This window comes from Nilaparvata lugens, chromosome 4 (assembly GCF_014356525.2).
Source record: "Nilaparvata lugens isolate BPH chromosome 4, ASM1435652v1, whole genome shotgun sequence".
Classification (NCBI taxonomy): domain Eukaryota; kingdom Metazoa; phylum Arthropoda; class Insecta; order Hemiptera; family Delphacidae; genus Nilaparvata; species Nilaparvata lugens.
In genome coordinates, this window is record NC_052507.1 from 5,611,633 (window position 1) to 5,632,386 (window position 20,754).

Sequence of the window (20,754 nt, forward strand, 5' to 3'; positions counted from 1 at the left end):
GTGTACTATAGTGGGATAGATTGAACTTGAAATTCCAGAATTGGTTGAATGAGAAAGGGTTGAAGTAGTTTATGAGAAATGCTGATTGATAGTTTAGAGTGAATTTCACTTTTACTCAGTATGCCAGACGTCAATGCCACAAACTGGATAATTTCACAAGAAATACCAAAATTTGGGTTAGCTATGAAGAATTTATGATGATTTGTATGACTATGATGGAATAGGTTATTGATTGATTGACAAAAGGACACTTTAAACGATAACACAAACGGGTTTTGTGTTTTTTAATTATTTTGCTGAGGGTGATGCCCACATGAGCATGGCTTGTGCATGGGTAATGAGGAGAATGATGATGAGAGATGAATGGGCCTACAGTTTAGGTGGGTTCCGAGCCACTGGAAAGTGATCTTAGAACTCACGAATCATATTCAGAGGGGTGATATTAAAAAAACTCTCCAATGTGGGGTAAGTAATAAGGGTCTACAAGTTGAATTTGAATAAATTGTGTGATTGTGAGCAAAATCAATTAACAATCATAATTTGGCTCATCAAAGTAGTTTTTATCATGGGATCAATATCAGAACAATCATTTGAAACGTCATATTACAGATATCTGCATAATAATTATTTCTCCATTGAACAATCTGCTCCTCATGTGGGTAGATTCTCATTTCAAGAACATTGATTTCCGTCCAACTCTTACAACGTAGAATCGACTTTACAAGAAGCGATTGATACAAATTGAGCAACAATCACAAATAAATTTTTCTCTGGAATAAATAGTAGTGTTTGCACGATGATTTTGATCAAAATTATCAATTTCAACAACAATAACTTCAATATTTTAATTTGCTCGTTGATTTTTTCAATGACCTTGATGTTCAATTGAGCGTCTTCAGGGATACACTGCTCCAATGACTCGGGTGACTCGAGTTAGGCGACCCGCGTTTCATGGGAGCTTTTGACAGTTCATCACCCGGTCGCCATCTTTGATTTTTCTAGCCCGGGTCAGGAATCGTGACCTGACCAAATAGTACGGGCCATTGATATATATAGTTAGATGACTAAGCTATACCTTCAAGCGTTTGGAAGCATGATGCCTCCTTCATTTCTCGTCGCCATTGAATATCGGGCAAGAAGTCAGGCGCCCAGACAGACTTATATGGGAAAACATCGACTTTCATTGCGTTATATCTTTCGACATACTTGATGGATTTCAATATAATTTTTTTTCAACTTTTCGTCATTTCCATTACCATATGATACAATGATTTGCTCATTGAACATTATTTTTAACTTGACCAAACATCTAATTTAGTGAACCTACCTCACTACAGATTTTGATCCATTCTATTAGCAAAAGAATCTCATTTTTACAATATTTTCCCATTACCATGTATTTAGGATATGGAAAATAAAACATTTATTATAGATCGCTAATATTACCGTATATTTTATTAGATGGCAAATAATAATAAATTAACCATTATCACAATATTTCGTGAAACTGTTTCTCATTCGTTTTGCAACTTAAGTATAGGTACCTAACTATACTCTATACTCCTATATTTAATATAAGATAATAAATAACTACATATTATAAGAACGGGAAAAATAAAACAAAAATTATAGATTGCTAATATTACTGTATATTCTATTAGATGGCAAATAATAATAAATTAACCGTTATCACAATATTTCGTGAAACTGTTTCTCATTCGTTTTTCAACTTAAGTATAGGTACCTAACTATACTCTATACTCCTATATTTAATATAAGATAATAAATAACTACATATTATAAGAACGGGAAAAATAAAACAATAGCAATGATGAACGATTTATAGACAATTTTAGCAAATAATATTTTTTATAATACAAATTTAGCATACAATATTTTCATAGTTCACAAAATATTACAATATGAGACAAATTAATGGAATGGAATATGGATACCTGTATTGGATCTATGGAAATAAAATATTTATTATAATATTACCGAAACTTATATTTTATTACTTGGCAAATAATGATAATGAATCAACCTAAGCACAATATTCCTTGAAACGATCATTTGGCACTAGGCTTAGCCTGCATGAAACATGACCGATGAAAATATAAAAATACTTATGTATGAAAAGAAATATTTTTATCTGGCGCATGCAGATTCGTACATCCATAAGCACTGCATGAAACTACCATACTTTGAATATTTTATAAAAAACTTATTGAAATGGGCTGCTTTTAAATTAATAAAACAAAATAAAACTTGTAGCACCCTTTATTTATTAAAAAAACTTAAAATAGTTGAACAACTAGTTTCGGTTCTAAAACCATCTTCAGGTTCTAAAATAAATAAAGAAAATTCAATAACTGTTTACTAATTGATATAAAACTGACATATGTTTAAATTCATATGACTAATTATTTATGGTAAAAGTTATTAAATTTAAATTTAAATTTTAAAATTTTAATTTTATTTATTCATTTTTAATTTTATCAAAAATAGGATTATTTAAGTCAAATTGGATTATATTTATTAAATTATTCCTATTCAATTTTGCAGTTTTATAGATATAAAATTCTTCTTTTACATTCAATTTATTACTTCCACTTCCAATGCTTAATATTTTCATATTAGAATTTATATTGATATAATTATGATTATTCTCAATTAAATGTTCAGCAAACGCTGATTTTTGAGTAGTATTTTTTTGAATTTAAAGCCTGAATGTGTTCATTGAACCTTTTTTGAAAACATCTACGTGTTTGACCAATGTAAAATTTTTCACAATTATTACTACATTCCAGTTTATAAACGCCTGATTTTTTAAATTGTTCTTGTTGTATTTTTTTATTAGAAATCTTCTTTATTAAATTAAAAGCATTATTTGTTGTTTTGTATCCTAAATAAAATTGTTTTGCAAATGTCTTCCTAATTGCCTTATTGAGAACAGTGTTGTATGGAACACAAATATATTCCTTATTTTCTGAATTTCTATCATTTTTTGGATTAATTTGCTTATATTTTTGCTTATATATCATCTTATCAATAAATTTGGTATCATATCCATTTGTTACTGCAAAATGTTTTATAATTTTCACTTCTTTTCATAATTTTCTTTTGACATAGGAATATTTATCAATCTATAAATCATTGATCTGAATGCTGCTGTTTTTTGCTGCCATGGATGGTTAGAGTCTTTTGGAATAAGAGTATTTGTATGCGTGGGTTTCCTGAAGATATTAAAATTATGTTTCTCATTTCTCTTACTTATTTCCAAATCTAAAAAATTTATTTTCTCTTTTTGAACTTCCATAGTAAATTTTATAGAAGGTGAAATTGAGTTTAAATATTTTTCTAAATCTTCATGTGTTTCATCATTATTATTATGGTATAAGCATATTATATCATCAACATATCTATACCAATAAATGATATTTTCTCTCAAAGGATTATTATTATCATTCATAATTTTAGACTTTTCCAAATTGTTCATATATATGTTAGCAAGGTATCCTGATAATGGTGATCCCATAGCTAAACCTTCCTTTTGCTTATAAATTTTGTCATTGAAAGTGAAATAATTTTGATCTATGCATGTTTTTGCTAATGCTATTAAATCATCTATTTCATTACTGTTCACCTCTAAAAATTGGTGAGGCAGGATTAATCATTTTCATTTTAAACTGATCTATTTTAGAAATAGTTCCACATTTTGATATAATATTATTTATATTTTTGCAGTATTCTTTAGTTGGGTCTTTTCCTAAAGTTTGAAATTTATTTTCTCTAATAAATTGTTCTACTTTATCATTATAATCTATTTCTTTAATGATAACTGTAGTGTTTCCTTTATCTGCTTTTGTTATCATAGCTTTTCCATTAATTAATTTTTTTGAAATTGAATTAATAATTTTCATATCTTCTTTTGCTTTTACTACAATTTCTTTTTGAAAACATGCAAAGATCAAAATTATTTCACTTTCAATGACAAAATTTATAAGCAAAAGGAAGGTTTAGCTATGGGATCACCATTATCAGGATACCTTGCTAACATATATATGAACAATTTGGAAAAGTCTAAAATTATGAATGATAATAATAATCCTTTGAGAGAAAATATCATTTATTGGTATAGATATGTTGATGATATAATATGCTTATACAATAATAATAATGATGAAACACATGAAGATTTAGAAAAATATTTAAACTCAATTTCACCTTCTATAAAATTTACTATGGAAGTTCAAAAAGAGAAAATAAATTTTTTAGATTTGGAAATAAGTAAGAGAAATGAGAAACATAATTTTAATATCTTCAGGAAACCCACGCATACAAATACTCTTATTCCAAAAGACTCTAACCATCCATGGCAGCAAAAAACAGCAGCATTCAGATCAATGATTTATAGATTGATAAATATTCCTATGTCAAAAGAAAATTATGAAAAAGAAGTGAAAATTATAAAACATTTTGCAGTAACAAATGGATATGATACCAAATTTATTGATAAGATGATATATAAGCAAAAATATAAGCAAATTAATCCAAAAAATGATAGAAATTCAGAAAATAAGGAATATATTTGTGTTCCATACAACACTGTTCTCAATAAGGCAATTAGGAAGACATTTGCAAAACAATTTTATTTAGGATACAAAACAACAAATAATGCTTTTAATTTAATAAAGAAGATTTCTAATAAAAAAATACAACAAGAACAATTTAAAAAATCAGGCGTTTATAAACTGGAATGTAGTAATAATTGTGAAAAATTTTACATTGGTCAAACACGTAGATGTTTTCAAAAAAGGTTCAATGAACACATTCAGGCTTTAAATTCAAAAAATACTACTCAAAAATCAGCGTTTGCTGAACATTTAATTGAGAATAATCATAATTATATCAATATAAATTCTAATATGAAAATATTGAGCATTGGTAGTGGAAGTAATAAATTGAATGTAAAAGAAGAATTTTATATCTATAAAACTGCAAAATTGAATAGGAATAATTTAATAAATATAATCCAATTTGACTTAAATAATTCTATTTTTGATAAAATTAAAAATGAATAAATAAAATTAAAATTTTAAAATATAAATTTAAATTTAAATTTAATAACTTTTACCATAAATAATTAGTCATATGAATTTAAACATATGTCAGTTTTATATCAATTAGTAAACAGTTATTGAATTTTCTTTATTTATTTTAGAACCTGAAGATGGTTTTAGAACCGAAACTAGTTGTTCAACTATTTTAAGTTTTTTTAATAAATAAAGGGTGCTTCAAGTTTTATTTTGTTATATTAATTTTGAATATTTTTTATTGCTTCAATAAAAAAATATTATCATTTGAAAAAGGCTCTTTTTCTACACAGCGAATACAAATACCCGACTTCTTGCCCGAAATTTCTGGTAGCTACACTAGCGCAGTGGCATCATAGCGGACTTCGCTCTTCTTAATCTTATTCTCTATATCAATGGTACGGGCTACGAAGTTCTAGCCCGAGTCACCCGGAATCGGAGCGCTCCTATTGGTTGATTGTTTCGCGTCGTCTGCTCTGGTCTGCAGTCAAGTAAACAACACAACTAAATGCAAATATGGAGGATTATTACGAATACAAACATGAGTTTGTTTTTGAAGGCATATTTTATAAAATAATTGGAAAGGTGGAAATTTACACATTAATGGCTAGTAAGTTTATTATTTGCATTGTTGACAATATTATTAGTTTAGTATGACTATTATATTAAAATATATTTGTGCTCATGACGAGATCTATCCAAAACTGTTAGGCTTTTTAGTGTTCATCAATTTGCCTGGGGGCAACCACCTAAAAGGAAAGCAAATTGAACTGTTGAGGGGAAAAATATGCATTAGATAGGCCTATCTGAAAATTTATATCAATTTTCACACAAAGTCAAGGTCACTGACTGAAAAACAAATTCTATTTCATGTTTTCTAATCTTCTTAAGCTGCGTTTACACCGGAGTTAATAACACGAGTTATTAACAAAAAGTTAGTAACTTGATTGAATCGTTAAAAATTTCTCTTGACAAAAATTGATAATTCATATTTCTAACAGAAAATTCCTTGTTATTAACAAAATCTTGTTATCAATATAATTAAATGTCATATGATTTCATTTAATGAGAGTATTCATATGATATAACAGCTGGAGTAAAAAGCAAAAAATTGTCTTCAAAATACTTTAAATTGAAACATATGTGTGATCATTAACACAATGATCTTCATCTGATCTTTCGTTTGATCTAATGTAAATAAATATTATAATGCGTTTGCACCAGAGTTTAAAACAAAAGTTTTCAAAACATAAGATAATAACATTTTCTTTTGGCTGCTAGTTTTGTTATCAACAAAATTTAATAACTTTGTCACATGTTTTGTCTGCAGCTGTAGTTATTAGGGTACAGCTGTAGTTGTAGGGTAGGGATGCTGGGCGAGGGGGTTGCAGGGAAGATAGTAACCTGTTATTAACAAAAGTTGATGCGATAAAAGAGGCTTTTGTTATTAACATAACACATTTCCTTTGATCTTTACTGACTCTCGATGGATAACATAAATCTTGTTAATAACAAGGATTTTTCTGTTTAAAACACGAGTTATAAACTTTTTCAAGAGAATTTTTTGTCGATTCAGTCAAGTTGACAACTTTTTATTAATAACTAATGTTATCAACTCCGGTGTAAACGCAACTTAACATGATGTTATTGACTTTTGTAATTAACATCAGTTGATAACAAGAATGTTAAAAACTTGTATTATTAACTCCGGTGTAAACGCAGCTTAAATGTTTGGATGATAATTCTGTCTTTTTTCGAACACGATCTGTCGTGTTGTTGTCGTCAAAACGAAACCCCACCTTGAGATGCAATTGAGTAAAAATGCATCTGAGATGCATTTGAGCATGCCCTCAGTAGAGCAAATCAATATCTGAGCGCCATGATGGCGACATAAACACAGTACTGCAATCAGCTGATGAGTGCCCTTTGTTCTATATCTACAGATACTCGGTTTCAGCTTGTTTTGCCTGTGCACCGGTTGCATCATTCAACGTAACTGTTGCATTCGAACTATACACGGATAGGTCTACAAAATATATTATACAAAAGGTAAGATAGATTGAAATATTTAGTTTTTCAAACGATTTAATATTGACAAAGACAGACAAACATCAAGATAAATATAATTATTCCTTCAATCTATGGATAATGATTAGGTACTGTAATGAAATGATATTTTATTTTCAATAAGCATTAAGTTATATTAGTTAAATTTTCAACATAAAAGCATTCACACATGGATAAATAGTAGAGTACTAACATATGTGGTGGGTATGTTAGGAATGAAGTAGCCTAAGTAAAATTTAAAGAAATAAATATTCTGTTTTAGGATAACGTCTATCTCGGGAAATCAGAACCACTTTTGATGCTGTTATCAAAGGCTGCTGGATGAGGGCTACTATCAAAGTCCTACATCATCGCAAGAGCCTTACGTTAATATTGCTGATTATCAATATATAATTGAACTATTAATATTAATTGAGCTACTATTCTCAATCAAGTAAGTTGATTAATATATACTTGTTTATTGTTAATAATTATCAATGCTAAATATATCAATTACTAAACTTATATTTTCTTGATTTATTTATATTACTAAAATATTTTTCATGATTTTATAATTCAAGCAATAAAAATTCAATAATTTAAACGATATTGAATTCAAACAATTTGAAATCAGTGTGGAGAGCTAGAAAAAGATAGTAACGGTATCTGCTTTGTTTAATGACAGACAAGGATAGCAAACCGTTGTTAACTAGATGCTGACTTTATAACGTGTGAATCCAACTAGATAATATCTAGTTTGTTCTATTAAAATCTAGATCTTCATTTGTGATACCTTATACAAAGAATTGCACACGAAGGTCATTAATAAATAATGATAATGGTGGTTTTATTGTTAATTTGTAAATTTCAGTTTTTTTCATGTTTTCACGAAAGTTTTATTATCAATCCATCCAAATTTAAAATCGTTTGTTTTATTCTAATTTATATTTTCTGATTGTGATTTGGTGTAGAAATTGAAGTGGACATAACCAATGTATAATATTTGGACAATTTTGAAACTAAATTAGGAAATTGAAGAAGTTTTGGGCAATAGCCTGTTTTTTCTTATCCAATAGTTGTATTTGTTTGTGCTAACCTGATAAATAAATAAAATGGAATAATAATTTATTTGCATGAATATATAAATTATTGCAACAATACGGTATCAAAAAAAGATAAATTTGATAATCACAGATAAGCACAAATTATAAAATTAACATGATACATATAAAATACTATATAACAAACAAAACCACGATTAAAGGATCAACAGCTTCATCAGGCAAGGATCACAGATAGCTCCTCTCTAAAATTGCACAATGCAGATTCATCAATCATGACAAACCAGAGCACCCTTTTTTTAATGAGTCCGCAGTGTATGGATAAAAATAATTATATAATATTTTTTGTATTTTTACTTTCCTTGCCCTATTACCATAGGTAAGGAAAGTATTGCTTTCCAAAAAAAATTAAGGTACCCTAATTTCATGTTTTCTATATGTTTCAAGGTCCCCTGAGTCCAAAAACATGATTTTTGGGTGTTGGTCTGTGTGTGTGTATGTGTGTGTGTGTGTATGTATGTGTGTGTGTGTATGTATGTGTGTGTGTGTGTGTGTGTGTGTGTTTATGTGTGTGTGTGTGTGTGTGTGTGTGTATGTCTGTGAACACGATAACTCCATTCCTAATTAACCGATTGACTTGAAATTTTAAACTTAAGGTCCTTATACCATGAGGATTTGACAATAAGAAATTCAATAAAATTCAATTCAAGATGGCGGAAAAAATGGCGAATAATTACTAAAAAAACATGTTTTTCACGTTTTTCTCGAAAACGGCTCTAACGATTTTCTTCAAATTTATACCATGGATAGCTATTTATAAGCCCTATTAACTGACATGAGTCTCATTTCTGGGAACATTTCAGGAGCTCCGTAATATTCTTGAGAAAAATGGTGAATAATGACTAAAAATCCATGTTTTTCACGGTTTTCTCGAAAACGGCTCAAACGATTTTCTTCAAATTCATACCATGGATAGCTATTTATGAGCCCTATCAACTGGCATGAGTCTCATTTCTGGGAAAATTCCATGAGCTCCGTAATATTCTTGAGAAAAATGGCGGATAATGACTAAAAATCCATGTTTTTTCACGTTTTTCTCGAAAACGGCTCTAACGATTTTCTTCAAATTCATACCATGGATAGCTATTTATGAGCCCTATCAACTGGCATGAGTCTCATTTCTGGGAAAATTCCATGAGCTCCGTAATATTCTTGAGAAAAATGGCGGATAATGACTAAAAATCCATGTTTTTCACGGTTTTCTCGAAAACGGCTCTAACGATTTTCTTCAAATTTATACCATGGATAGCTATTCATAAGCCCTATCAAATGACATGAGTTTTTTCTGGGAAAATATTGCAGGAGCTCCGTAATATTCTTGAGAAAAATGGCGGATAATTACTAAAAAACCATGTTTTTCACGATTTTCTCAAAAATAACTTGACCGATTCTCTTCAAATTCATACCCTGTATAGTTATTTATCAGCTCTATCAACTGGCATGAGTCTCCTTTCTGGGAAACCAATGGGGGTCCACCCCATCCTTGGGAAATGGACTTAGTAACCTCCTTCTCGTGCATGAGGTAGGTAGGTAGCGCAGTTCATAAAAAGAACACATAGTCGAGATAGTTCATCTGTAGAACAGCTGTTTTGACGACTTTAAAAAAATGACGACTAAAAAAATCATCGAATTTCACAATTCACACAAAGAAAAAGTACTATAAAAACAATGATATATACACATATACAGAAGTCTGATCGTAGTTTCAAATATGAGCAAGGAAAGTTGTGTGAGTGCGCCACACCAGATTTTTTCTTTAGGGCTACTTTTGATATAAATAAAAGGGTACTGGGATTTATATATCATTTATAATTCTTTTTGCCTTCAGAATTTGAAAGCAATACCATACAGTAATCATATCTCTATAATCTAAAATATCACATACATGAGTCGTAAAGTACCGTTCTCTAATATCTTGATACACTGCATTTCACTCTATATATATAGAATATTATTTACAATTCATATTAATGAAATATGTGTCTAGTGACGAAAGTACAATTCGAATTAATTCATAGGTGATATTATTGCATATTTAAATCAAGTAAGTTGAGAGTTAAAAAAAACTGACTGGAAGCCGGAAAAGAAGAAAAATTTTGCAGAGGTTCATTGAAAACTACAAATAAGCAGAGGTTTATTTATTGAAAAAGTTTTGCAAATATAAAAAATTGAAAGCAGAGAGGTTTATTGGAAAATTTTTGTCATATTTTTTAATATGGGTTTCAGGAAGAATAGCTTAGAATATAATTTTTTTCCTGAATCCAGTACCGTAACTGAAAATTATAATACATGGTAACTTCTAGGTCTTAGGGCTGTCAATGTTATCACCTCAATACTCTTAAAAAAAACCAATGAAGCTTTATGAAAGGGTACGTTTTGTCACCCAGTTGATTTATTTGAAAATATGATATCAGAGAGATTTAGCATTTTTTCCATCATAGACAAAATTGTTGCTCAATAAAATAGTTGGATGCTATTGAGTATAAATCCAAATGTATAACCGATTGTTTACATTGGAGAATCCGAACTTCTCTGTTTCTTCTATAAATTCAATGAATCAATCAATTTTCAGCCTGGTTTTGCATTCCAATAACCCCTGGATCTGTTACAATTAGCCAAAACTATAATATAACACTGGTTTTGCAGTGCATGTTTTGTAGTGTTATTGTATTTTTTGTCTTGTACTGTAGGTATTTCACTTTGTTAACTGTTTTGTATTTGCATTTTCTGACAAAGCCTAATGTATTCATTAATTTTATCACTTTATTTAATCAATCATTCAGAATACAGTAACTTCTAGAAAAGTACCACAAGGCACAGGCTATAAAGTCCAAAACGGTTCCAATTCTAATGTACCGTTTACAATAGTCAGACATAGAAATTGGAATTTATTAAAAATTAAAATTATACAATATATACTGTACATAGTAAATTAATGTATTTTGCTGGCTGAAATAAAACATTGAACTCTTCCGCCTTTATTAAAGGCAATTAATCAATCGATCCCTTACTACGTCATATTATGTACGATGACTGTCAATTTTTCTCTTATGTCTTTTTTCAGTCTCCATACAGCTTGTGAAGGATCATATAAATTTTGCTAAAGATCAACCTTTCGGCTTGGATTGCGTCTGGATACAAATTTACGAAACATATATGTGAGTAATATAGTTTTATATGCCATGATATATCATGTTTCATGATAGATAAATAAGGATAGAATAACAGATGTAAAGATTGAAAACACGAAGAAAACTCAACTCACACCCACTGGAAATCTTTAAGGCAAGTACTAACTATCTTGTGAACTCTCACAATGAAAACGTTCATGGTAGAGTTCTAGTTTTTAGTAGAGTAGAGTGGAAATAGCACCGTGGGATAGTACTCTAGCACTCGCCTTCCCCCACCACCGCTTCTCACTCTACTCTACCACTACTATGCTAATGAAAACTATGTGGTATTAAAAGTTTTAATACCACTACTATGCTAATTGGGTTCAGCATCTGTCATAATTTGTCAATAATTTTTAATACCGTACCGTGTACCTCTTCATTTCCTTGTTCATTAATTTCTAATGCCTCTCATTCCCTTTTCATTGATTTTCAGCTCTCCTATATATCAGTGTTCAATAAAATTATCCTAATTTTAAATTTATCGTTTTATTCTGATGTTAACTTTCAGATTGTTTGGTGACTTGGTGTGAAAATAGATAAAAACATAACATATCTGGACCATTTGAGACAGAATTAAGAAATAGAAGAAGTTTTGGGTGAAAGACTGTTTTTATTTTCTGAATATTATTTGTTTGCTTCATTTATAAAAAAAGTTTTAATACTCCTTCAATTTTTGTTTTCAGGTGTTCGAAATGGAATTTCACCACTGATCCAGCCTTCCTGAGGGTATTGGGTAACAGCAAACTGATATAAGTATTGGTTTCACAATTATTAAGTTAATTAAATATTTCACAAGCCTTCATTTTTTATCTTGAATCAGTTTAATAGGTAGGTAGGTTTAAATGGCCTGAATCAGTTTAATAGGTAGCCTACTTCAAGTATATGACCACATTTTCAAGCCCTTTTGTCTCTTGTATCTTGGATAAATCAATTCAATATTCCAAGAATGGCCACTTTCAGAAGTCCAGGTGAGCTGTCCGATTGGAGAATGATTGACTTGAGCCATGATGAGGTCATGAAGGCTCTGGCGCAACCTCTTCATAAACCTTCTATCGACAAAGTCTGTCATCTGACTTGTATGGTCATCACTGATTATGATGAAAACATCACTGATTATGATGAAAACATCACTGATTATGATGAAGCTTTGAACGGATTTTCCAAAGTAATAAGTACAGTAGAGTTTGCCTCAATAGCAGACCAATTGCACAATACTTATGGCCCACTACATGATGACAAATACACCGAATTAAATCCCCACTCCAATCAATTGGAGCCCATCTCTTCGACATCATCAACTACACATGAAAGAAAACCAGAAATGATGTATGAAAAACTGGAATTATCATCTCCCTCCAATCAATTCTTGGAACCCATCCCTTCGACATCATCAACTAAGCATGTAAAACCCCCAGAAATGTTGCATAAAGAACTGGATTTGAATCATGGGGAGGTTTCAAACACTACAGAGAATTTGAGTTCTGAAATAGAATTGCTAGGTAGATTCAATGAACACATTTTCTCGAGCATTGATACTACTCAATATGAAAATTTTCGAGACTTTTGTTTGATGTATTTAGGAAAAGCTCTCGAAGTGAAACCCCAGAAGTTGACCAATCTTTCCCTCAGTGGAAATTCAGTTACAAGCGAATTGCTCATTGAATTTTTAAAATACTTGCCAAAATCTGAAATTTGTTCTCTTGATTTACCAAAAGTAGTTGAAAAAATACCTTCTCACTCGAGTGATAATTCAGATGATGTAGATTTTTCAGATGATGATGATGATGATGATGATGATGATTATTATTATTACGATGACGATGATGATGATGATGATTGTGGAGGTCCTCGAATACCTTGGTTAAAACATTTTATTGCTACTTCTGCTGCTGAAGAAGAAGATGATGATGGTGATAATGATAATGATGATGATGATGCTAATCATAGTGATAATAATAATAGAGGGTGTCTTAATACAATGTATAAATTGTGCTGCGGTTGTAGGAGGAGGAATACAACTAATTATACATCATCTGAAATTGGTCATAATAATGAAACTAAACATGATGAGGAAGTTCATGAAAATTGGTTACAATATCTTGCAACAATATTGAAAGACACCAAAATAAAATCTCTAAATTTTAATAATAATGTCATCAACTTGGAAATGCTTTCTTGTTCACTGGTTGATACAGAAATATCCTATCTTGGTTTAAGATCATGTGAAATAAAAGATAATGGCTTAAAATGTTTGGCAAGTGTTTTGAATGATACAGAACTCACCTCCATAGACTTGAGTAACACTGCATTGGACTGTGAGAGATTGAAGATGCTTGTAAACGGTTTGGTAGGGACAACTATTACATCTCTGAACCTAAGTTCAAATAAAATAGGTGTTGAGGGACTAAAATATTTGGGTGGTGTTTTGAAAAACACAGCAATCACAACCATTGATCTCAGTGGAAATATGTTGAGTCATGAATGCATAGAAGTATTTGCACCTTATCTTGTGGGTTCAAATATTACTTCTCTAAATTTGAGGAGCAATCAGATAGGCGATGATGGTGTGAAATGCCTAGCACATGCTTTGACGAATAAGGAAACAAATATAGAATCAATAGATTTGGGATCAAATGATCTGTTTGATTTGCAAACATTGGCAATTTGTTTGTTGAATACGAGGATCACATCTCTCAGTTTGAGTGGAAATTATCGATTTATTTCAAATAGCCCAAATGCCTTTGAAGATTTTTGTAAGCAATTGACGAATATCACCTCAATTGACCTCAGCAAATGTAATTTGCGTTGCAATCATTTGAAACTGTTGTCATCAGGCTTAGCTGACTCAAACAATACGTCACTCAAGTCACTCAATCTAAGCCAGAATGGAATAGAAGTTGATGGTATTAGTTCTCTGGTTGATATCTTGAAGAAACATAGAATTGCTTACCTGGATATCAGTAATAACTTCGGTGAGCAAGTAGGCCTATGTTCAAAACTATTAGCATGTTTAAATCAAACCAATGTGGAATCTCTAAAATTAGAGGGAAATATGATGGATTTCAAGAGTTTAGGAGATGGTTTAGTAGGATCTAGCCTTACTTCAATTCATCTTGGAGACTGCACTCACCGATTCAGTTCATATCAGAAATGTGCTCATTCCTTTGCAAGTTTAAAATTGAATTCAAACATCACTTCACTGACTTTAGATTGCAGTGGTTGTCATAAAGACACTGATTTTGAAGAACTGGTTTCTGTTCTTGAATATACATCGATCACTTCACTCAGCCTGAGAAAGTTTCCTTCACAATGCAATAGGTTGACAAATCTGTTATTGCACCTGCCTGATACGAAAATCACATCACTCATTCTCAATGGAAGCACAATTTGCGGTAATATATTTTATTTGGCATCTGTTCTACAATTTACTAGCATCACCTCTCTCGACCTAAGTGATTGTGCCATTTTTGAAGGAAATCATATTAGTGAAGTTCAAAACAAGATTGACTCAAACAATGACTCACTTATTCTGAGAAATAGAGATTTGTGCTTTTTCAGTGTTTGTTACTTGGCACGTCAACTATGTCGAACAAAATTCAATAAGCTCAACCTATCTGGTAATAAAATGGCATACAATGCTTTGAAATATCTCTCTCAGGGACTGTTGGGCTCACAAATTGTTGAACTTGATTTGAGTTCCACCAGAGTAGATTGTTGTGGCGTCTACTATCTAGCTCAAGTGCTTAGACACACTTGGATATCATCACTGAATCTATCACACAATGAAATTGCCTGTAAGGGTATCAAGTATTTGGCAGATGCTCTTGTCGGCTGTCAAATGAAATCACTCGATTTGAGTCAAAATCGTATTAAAGATGAAGGTATCCAACATTTGGCTCAACATTTTTCAAATACTGGCATTTCTGAAATAAATTTGCGTAGAAATGGAATTGAAATCCAAACAGCATATCAGTTTTTCAACAGTGTGAAACAAAGAAACATGAATCAAATGAGAAAGAATGTGACAAAGGTTCATTTTAGCAGATATATGCTTGGCTATATGGGTTTGTATAAATACTCAGATTGCATTGTTGAAATTTGTAAACCATTCAACAGAGATGATGTTAATTGTCTAATTAAGGATACCTATGGAAAACTGGGTATAACAAAATTGCTTTTGAAGGGCGAAAACTTTGCACATTATTTGGGAACATTAGACAACATTAGCATCACAGAATATGAACACCGCTTCAGCAGAAGACCTAGGTTTGTCCTTGATGATGATTGTCCAATAGTTGACATACCTCCCATACTTTTGAATAGCAATATTGCTGTACTTAGTCTGAATTATTTGAATTATCGAATAAGTCTGATGGCACAAAATGAATCAATTTTGAAAGTAAAAGTCATTTCACTAAAATTGGTAAGAACAGTCGAAGACCATTACAAAAAACATTTTTACAGATCGCCAGAAAATAACTGCAACATTGATATCCGCTATTTTAAAGCACTGATTAGCAGCAATATTTTTTACCTGGATTTGAGTAATACCTATACAACCTGTTATGATATTGAGGTATTGGCCGAATTTTTGAAGGATACCAACATAATTTCTCTGAATTTGAGCAATAATAGTTTGGAAGCAAGAAGTGTTGAGTTTTTAGCCAACGTTCTTCCCCTAACTCGAATCATTTACATAGATTTGAACGGAAATACAATTAACTATTCAGGTTATGAATATTTTCTAAAAGCAGCTCCCAAATCGAGTGTTTGTTGGCTATCACTTGCAAACAATAATATTGAAGGAGGATTGCAAGAAAACATAGAATTATCACCTTTCATCGTGCCACGAGCCGATACACCAATCGAGTTCCAAATACGCTATTTGTTCATAGAGTTGGTCTCACTGAATTCAACCGGTGAACAATTTGAATTCATTGTTCCCCGCGATGAATCAGTCATGACCATCAGTCACTATCCACATCTACTCAAACATCTGCCACACTACAAAATCCACATCTATGACTATTTCTACATGCTGACCATGAGACACGACATTCACATGCTAAATAAAGTGAACTCTTTTGTAGAAGATATGAAACACAAATTCAACACGTTCATTGAAAGCAAAATGATGCAATTGGGAGAGAGATTCGGCTACGACTGTTTTGTGATTCTTGTAAGAGAATGCGATCGTTTAGACTTGTCAGAGTTTGTTGATTTGCTATTGCTGCATAGATCACTGTATTATGTGGATGATGAACAGAACTTCTTGCATCCGTACATCTACAAAATGTTGCATGAATATAAGTTGCCATTGTACAATGCAGACATCGAACCAAATAAGAGACAGCAGATAATATTTTACTTTGAGCAGCACTCAGGTTTTGATTGTGCTCGTGAGATTATTAATTTGCTTAGTGAATTACAAGTATAAAAAGAATTTCTTTCTCTCTTTTTTATTGATCATGGCTGTATTTAAATTTTACATAACTTTGTCATAACTGACATGCCTGACATCTATAGTTTTTTAACGGTATAGATTAGTATTAATATTTTTCAAATCAATTATATAGTAATAATATTATAAGAGGTAAATTGATGTCATTATTTATTATACAATCAGTAAGGCTTTGTATTGTCAATTTGAATAAAGTGGTATTAATAATATTATTTTATTTGAATGAATAATTATGAAGTATTATTATTAAACAAAAATCAAAATTAAATGGTGTAAATCACCTGATTAATTCTCCTTCCTATAACTTCTAAGAGCACCTGAAAATGTTGATGTTAATCTTTGTAAAATTGGAATTTAATAAAAAAAAAACAAACAATCTACCAATTTTTGATTTGAAATACACCATGTTTGGTTTTTCGTATGGTGTATATCTTACAGTACCTCTATTATACGCTCATATGGCCCGCCGCAAAGTAGACCCACGCTAATCCACGAAAAGCAACCCACGCCGTGGGATGTTTTGTAAACCATTGATATAGACGAATTATTCATAATCAATCAGCTGACAAGTGCATTATTCATTGCATGTATTACACAGATGATGTCTGGAGAAGCTTAGCAAAACCACAGAGAACTATAACTCCTCCTACTTTGTGGCAAAACATCCCACGGCGTGGTTTGCTTTCCATGGGTCTACTTTGTGGTGGGCCTATAGTTGGGCCTAGTCAACTATGACCATCCTATAACTGAAGACGCGATCGATCTATCCAGGAATGCCTCGTCATAATAATTTAAAGTAGTCTACAGCACTGATTTCATCATAAAAAATGATATAGATAGTCAATTTCGAATAAAATAACAAACCACGCCGTTACTTGAGATGAGTAACAACTCAAGAGAATTGGTGCAACAACAGAAACTAGTCTCTCAAAATGTTTTTATAAAAGTTTGGTTTGGAAAATGTAATGTTGGCTCTATTTCTAAACTCATTTTGTTTCTTTTAAAAAGTCAAAAGTAAATCAGTTTTTGCTTTTATTTTTATACAATTTAAAAGCATACAAAATATATTTTTAGGGAAAATGGTATTATTTCCATTCAATGAAGACTAGTGCAGTGGTCTCTTTGATGACGCCAAAAATATAGGCCTATAATATATTCATGATTATTAAACAAGAATCCAAAATCTACATCGTGACCCACTTGGTCTGTTTTCAGTAGGTGACCTGAGAATAGAATAGAATACATTAACCATGTTTACAAAATTTCAGTGGGAAGATTCTGATGATAATAGTATGGAATTTTTTATCAGCATGGTTTGCCAAGACATTCTAAAATGTCTTTTAAACTCACTCATATTATAAAGTGATATTATATTTTCAAAAGGTCACAAGTTGTGAGGTCTCGTATTATTATTACGTTTCTGTTGGAATAATTCATTGAACACCCTTAAAGGATTTCCCAATTCCTCCACAACAACCGCAGCAACTGGCCCTACAATGTTTGGTGCATCATAATAATTATTGTTATTCTGTTCCTTATCCAATTCTCCTAGAATAAACTCATTTATTACAGCATAAGCCATGATTGTTTTGCAAAACATAACCTACGTTTAGTGTCACACCAGTGTGTGTGTGTGTGTGTTTTATTCAAATATTCGCGCCATCCGAATACTCAAAAGTACGCGCCAAACAGCATCGACCGGTCGATGTCTGGTTGTCGTTCCATGGGATAACCACTGAACTCTATACTAACTGGAATGGACTAGCAACACAAAGAAAGTGAGGCAGCTGGTAAAGATAGGCAACTCGCATTGCTGTGGGATTCGTCATTTTGTAACACATTGGCTCTTATGGGAAAATGCATTGCAAAGTTTCAATTTCTATTTTATTTCTATATTGTATGTCTTATTCCATAGAAGCGTTATTTTTCCTTTATTAAGCAGTTCATTGTTAACTTTTTGAGAGCAAAAATAACGAAATAGGTTGAATATGAATAAAGAAAAGATTTTTTTCATTTGTGACTGCAATAGTTATAGTATTGTCAACTTTTCACAAGCAAGTGAATAACTTTGGGCCAGATTTCAGAGAAGCGTGTCATTTATTAATTTTTATTAATTCAACAAGAACAAATATAAACTGTCATGAAATGATTGGGAATGAAACATGGTTGCCTGTAAAGTTGGTATACGGGTGAAAGTTTTACATGACAATGACTTTGAGTGGTAAAATAATTTTAATGTGAATATTCATTCCTATAGTAGGAAGAAGGATGAAATAATAGTAACAATTTAAAACATTTATTTATACAAAGAATTATATTTAAAACATTAATTTATACAAAGAATCTCGCACTGAATTTCATATTAACAAAGTTTTATTTTTACCTTCACACATCCTCAACAAAATCACTCTGTCTCTCTCGCTCTTAGGCGGGCTAACTCACTACCTCCGTAAACAAAGCCGTAGTGCATTCGTGTAACGTCAGCACAGGTAGGGCTCCTACGCCAATAAAAATACTAGCTGATAAAGATCAGCTGAAATCAACAATTTTTTATTGGTGTAGGAGCCCTACCTGTGCTGACGTCACACTAATGCACTACGGCTTTGTTTACAGAGGTAGTGGCTAACTGTGCTCGATTCAATTTTTTACATAGCAAGTCGTGCTCATTTTTTCAAGTTAAACAAATTATTATTGGCTGAGAAACGATTTATATTACTTTTGTGATTGAAAACTACCACAACATTGTGATTACTACAACATAACCTATTCACTTATACCTATTATACTTACACTTATACCTATTCACTTATACTTATTCACATAACCTATTCACTAAGTAGTGGCACAGTCGCAGGAGATTGCTCCGTTTCACTCTCTCTCCAGGTGAATGCCTTCGGGTTGCTGCTGTGTTGCTCGCCACTGCTCCTATTCGTGCTCTTTCCAGACGACCGTGAACCGAAACGAACGCTCTCACTCGCTCTCATTGTGAGCGCATAACGTGGGAACGTAACACAGTTTCTTGAAGTGTCATCCGGCAAACCAATTTATAAGACATTGTCACGTCAAAAAAAAAGGCTCATAGTCCTTATTATTCAAATCCCAAATTTTGTTCGTACACAGTCCAATGTCTGTGTTTAATTGAAACTATTAAACACAGTCTTATGTTTATTTTGATAGGATAAACTATTGTTTTTTTGGTTTATATGATTTATTGTTATTGTTAAAGGGAAGATGTATGATTTATTGTTTAAGGAAATATCTCAATTTAATAATATAGGCCTACTTACAGCAGGCTATGAATGTAGAATTATGTAGGTGTGCATTGGTGTAATTTCAAAACATGTAAGAGTGGGAGTTTCAGAAATGGAGCAAATAACGAAGGAACATTTTATTATATTATATGACTATGACAAGTAAACAGTAAAATATGCTACATAATTACCAGAGTAAAATGAACAATTTGAAATTAAAAGATTTTAAGAATTAATTACAATTTAGCTGATAACAATCTCATATTTTTACAATAAAAGTAGGTAAATAAAATGAATGATGTGGACTCATGATGATTCAATAACAGAGGATTATGGAATATGTAATGATAGCAATATACTACAGTGAGGTCCACGTTATAATGACAGTATTTGATCAACTTTGGTTTTGCTTTGCTTGTCTATCTTCTGACAAAGCCGGTGGTACTATCCTTTTCTAGGTCCCCAATGATATCAATTATGTTTTTGACGGTATAGAAATATAATTAATCAATGTAGAGAATCGGTATCGCTATTCTTCTATCTTCATCCACTGCCATTATAACTTGGACCTCTGTAGGCATTCTGATGCAAATGATGCAAAGAAAT

General features: G+C 31.4%; 1 protein-coding gene across 3 annotated transcripts; it reads left to right on the forward strand.

Annotated features, from left to right (window-relative positions):
* Window positions 1–6,999: 6,999 nt before the first annotated feature.
* Window positions 7,000–18,726, forward strand: LOC120350782. 3 transcript variants are annotated; one of them, XM_039425569.1, is made up of 5 exons: window positions 7,000–7,145; window positions 7,426–7,596; window positions 11,328–11,421; window positions 12,120–12,520; window positions 12,563–18,726. In XM_039425569.1, the coding sequence occupies exons 4-5, from the start codon at window positions 12,383–12,385 to the stop codon at window positions 16,871–16,873; spliced, it is 4,449 nt and encodes a 1,482-aa protein (XP_039281503.1). In that variant the 5' UTR covers window positions 7,000–7,145; window positions 7,426–7,596; window positions 11,328–11,421; window positions 12,120–12,382; the 3' UTR covers window positions 16,874–18,726. The 3 variants fall into 3 exon arrangements, with proteins under 3 accessions (XP_039281503.1, XP_039281501.1, XP_039281502.1); XM_039425567.1 differs by having other exon boundaries at window positions 12,120–18,726; XM_039425568.1 differs by lacking the exon at window positions 7,426–7,596 and having other exon boundaries at window positions 12,120–18,726.
* Window positions 18,727–20,754: the final 2,028 nt, after the last annotated feature.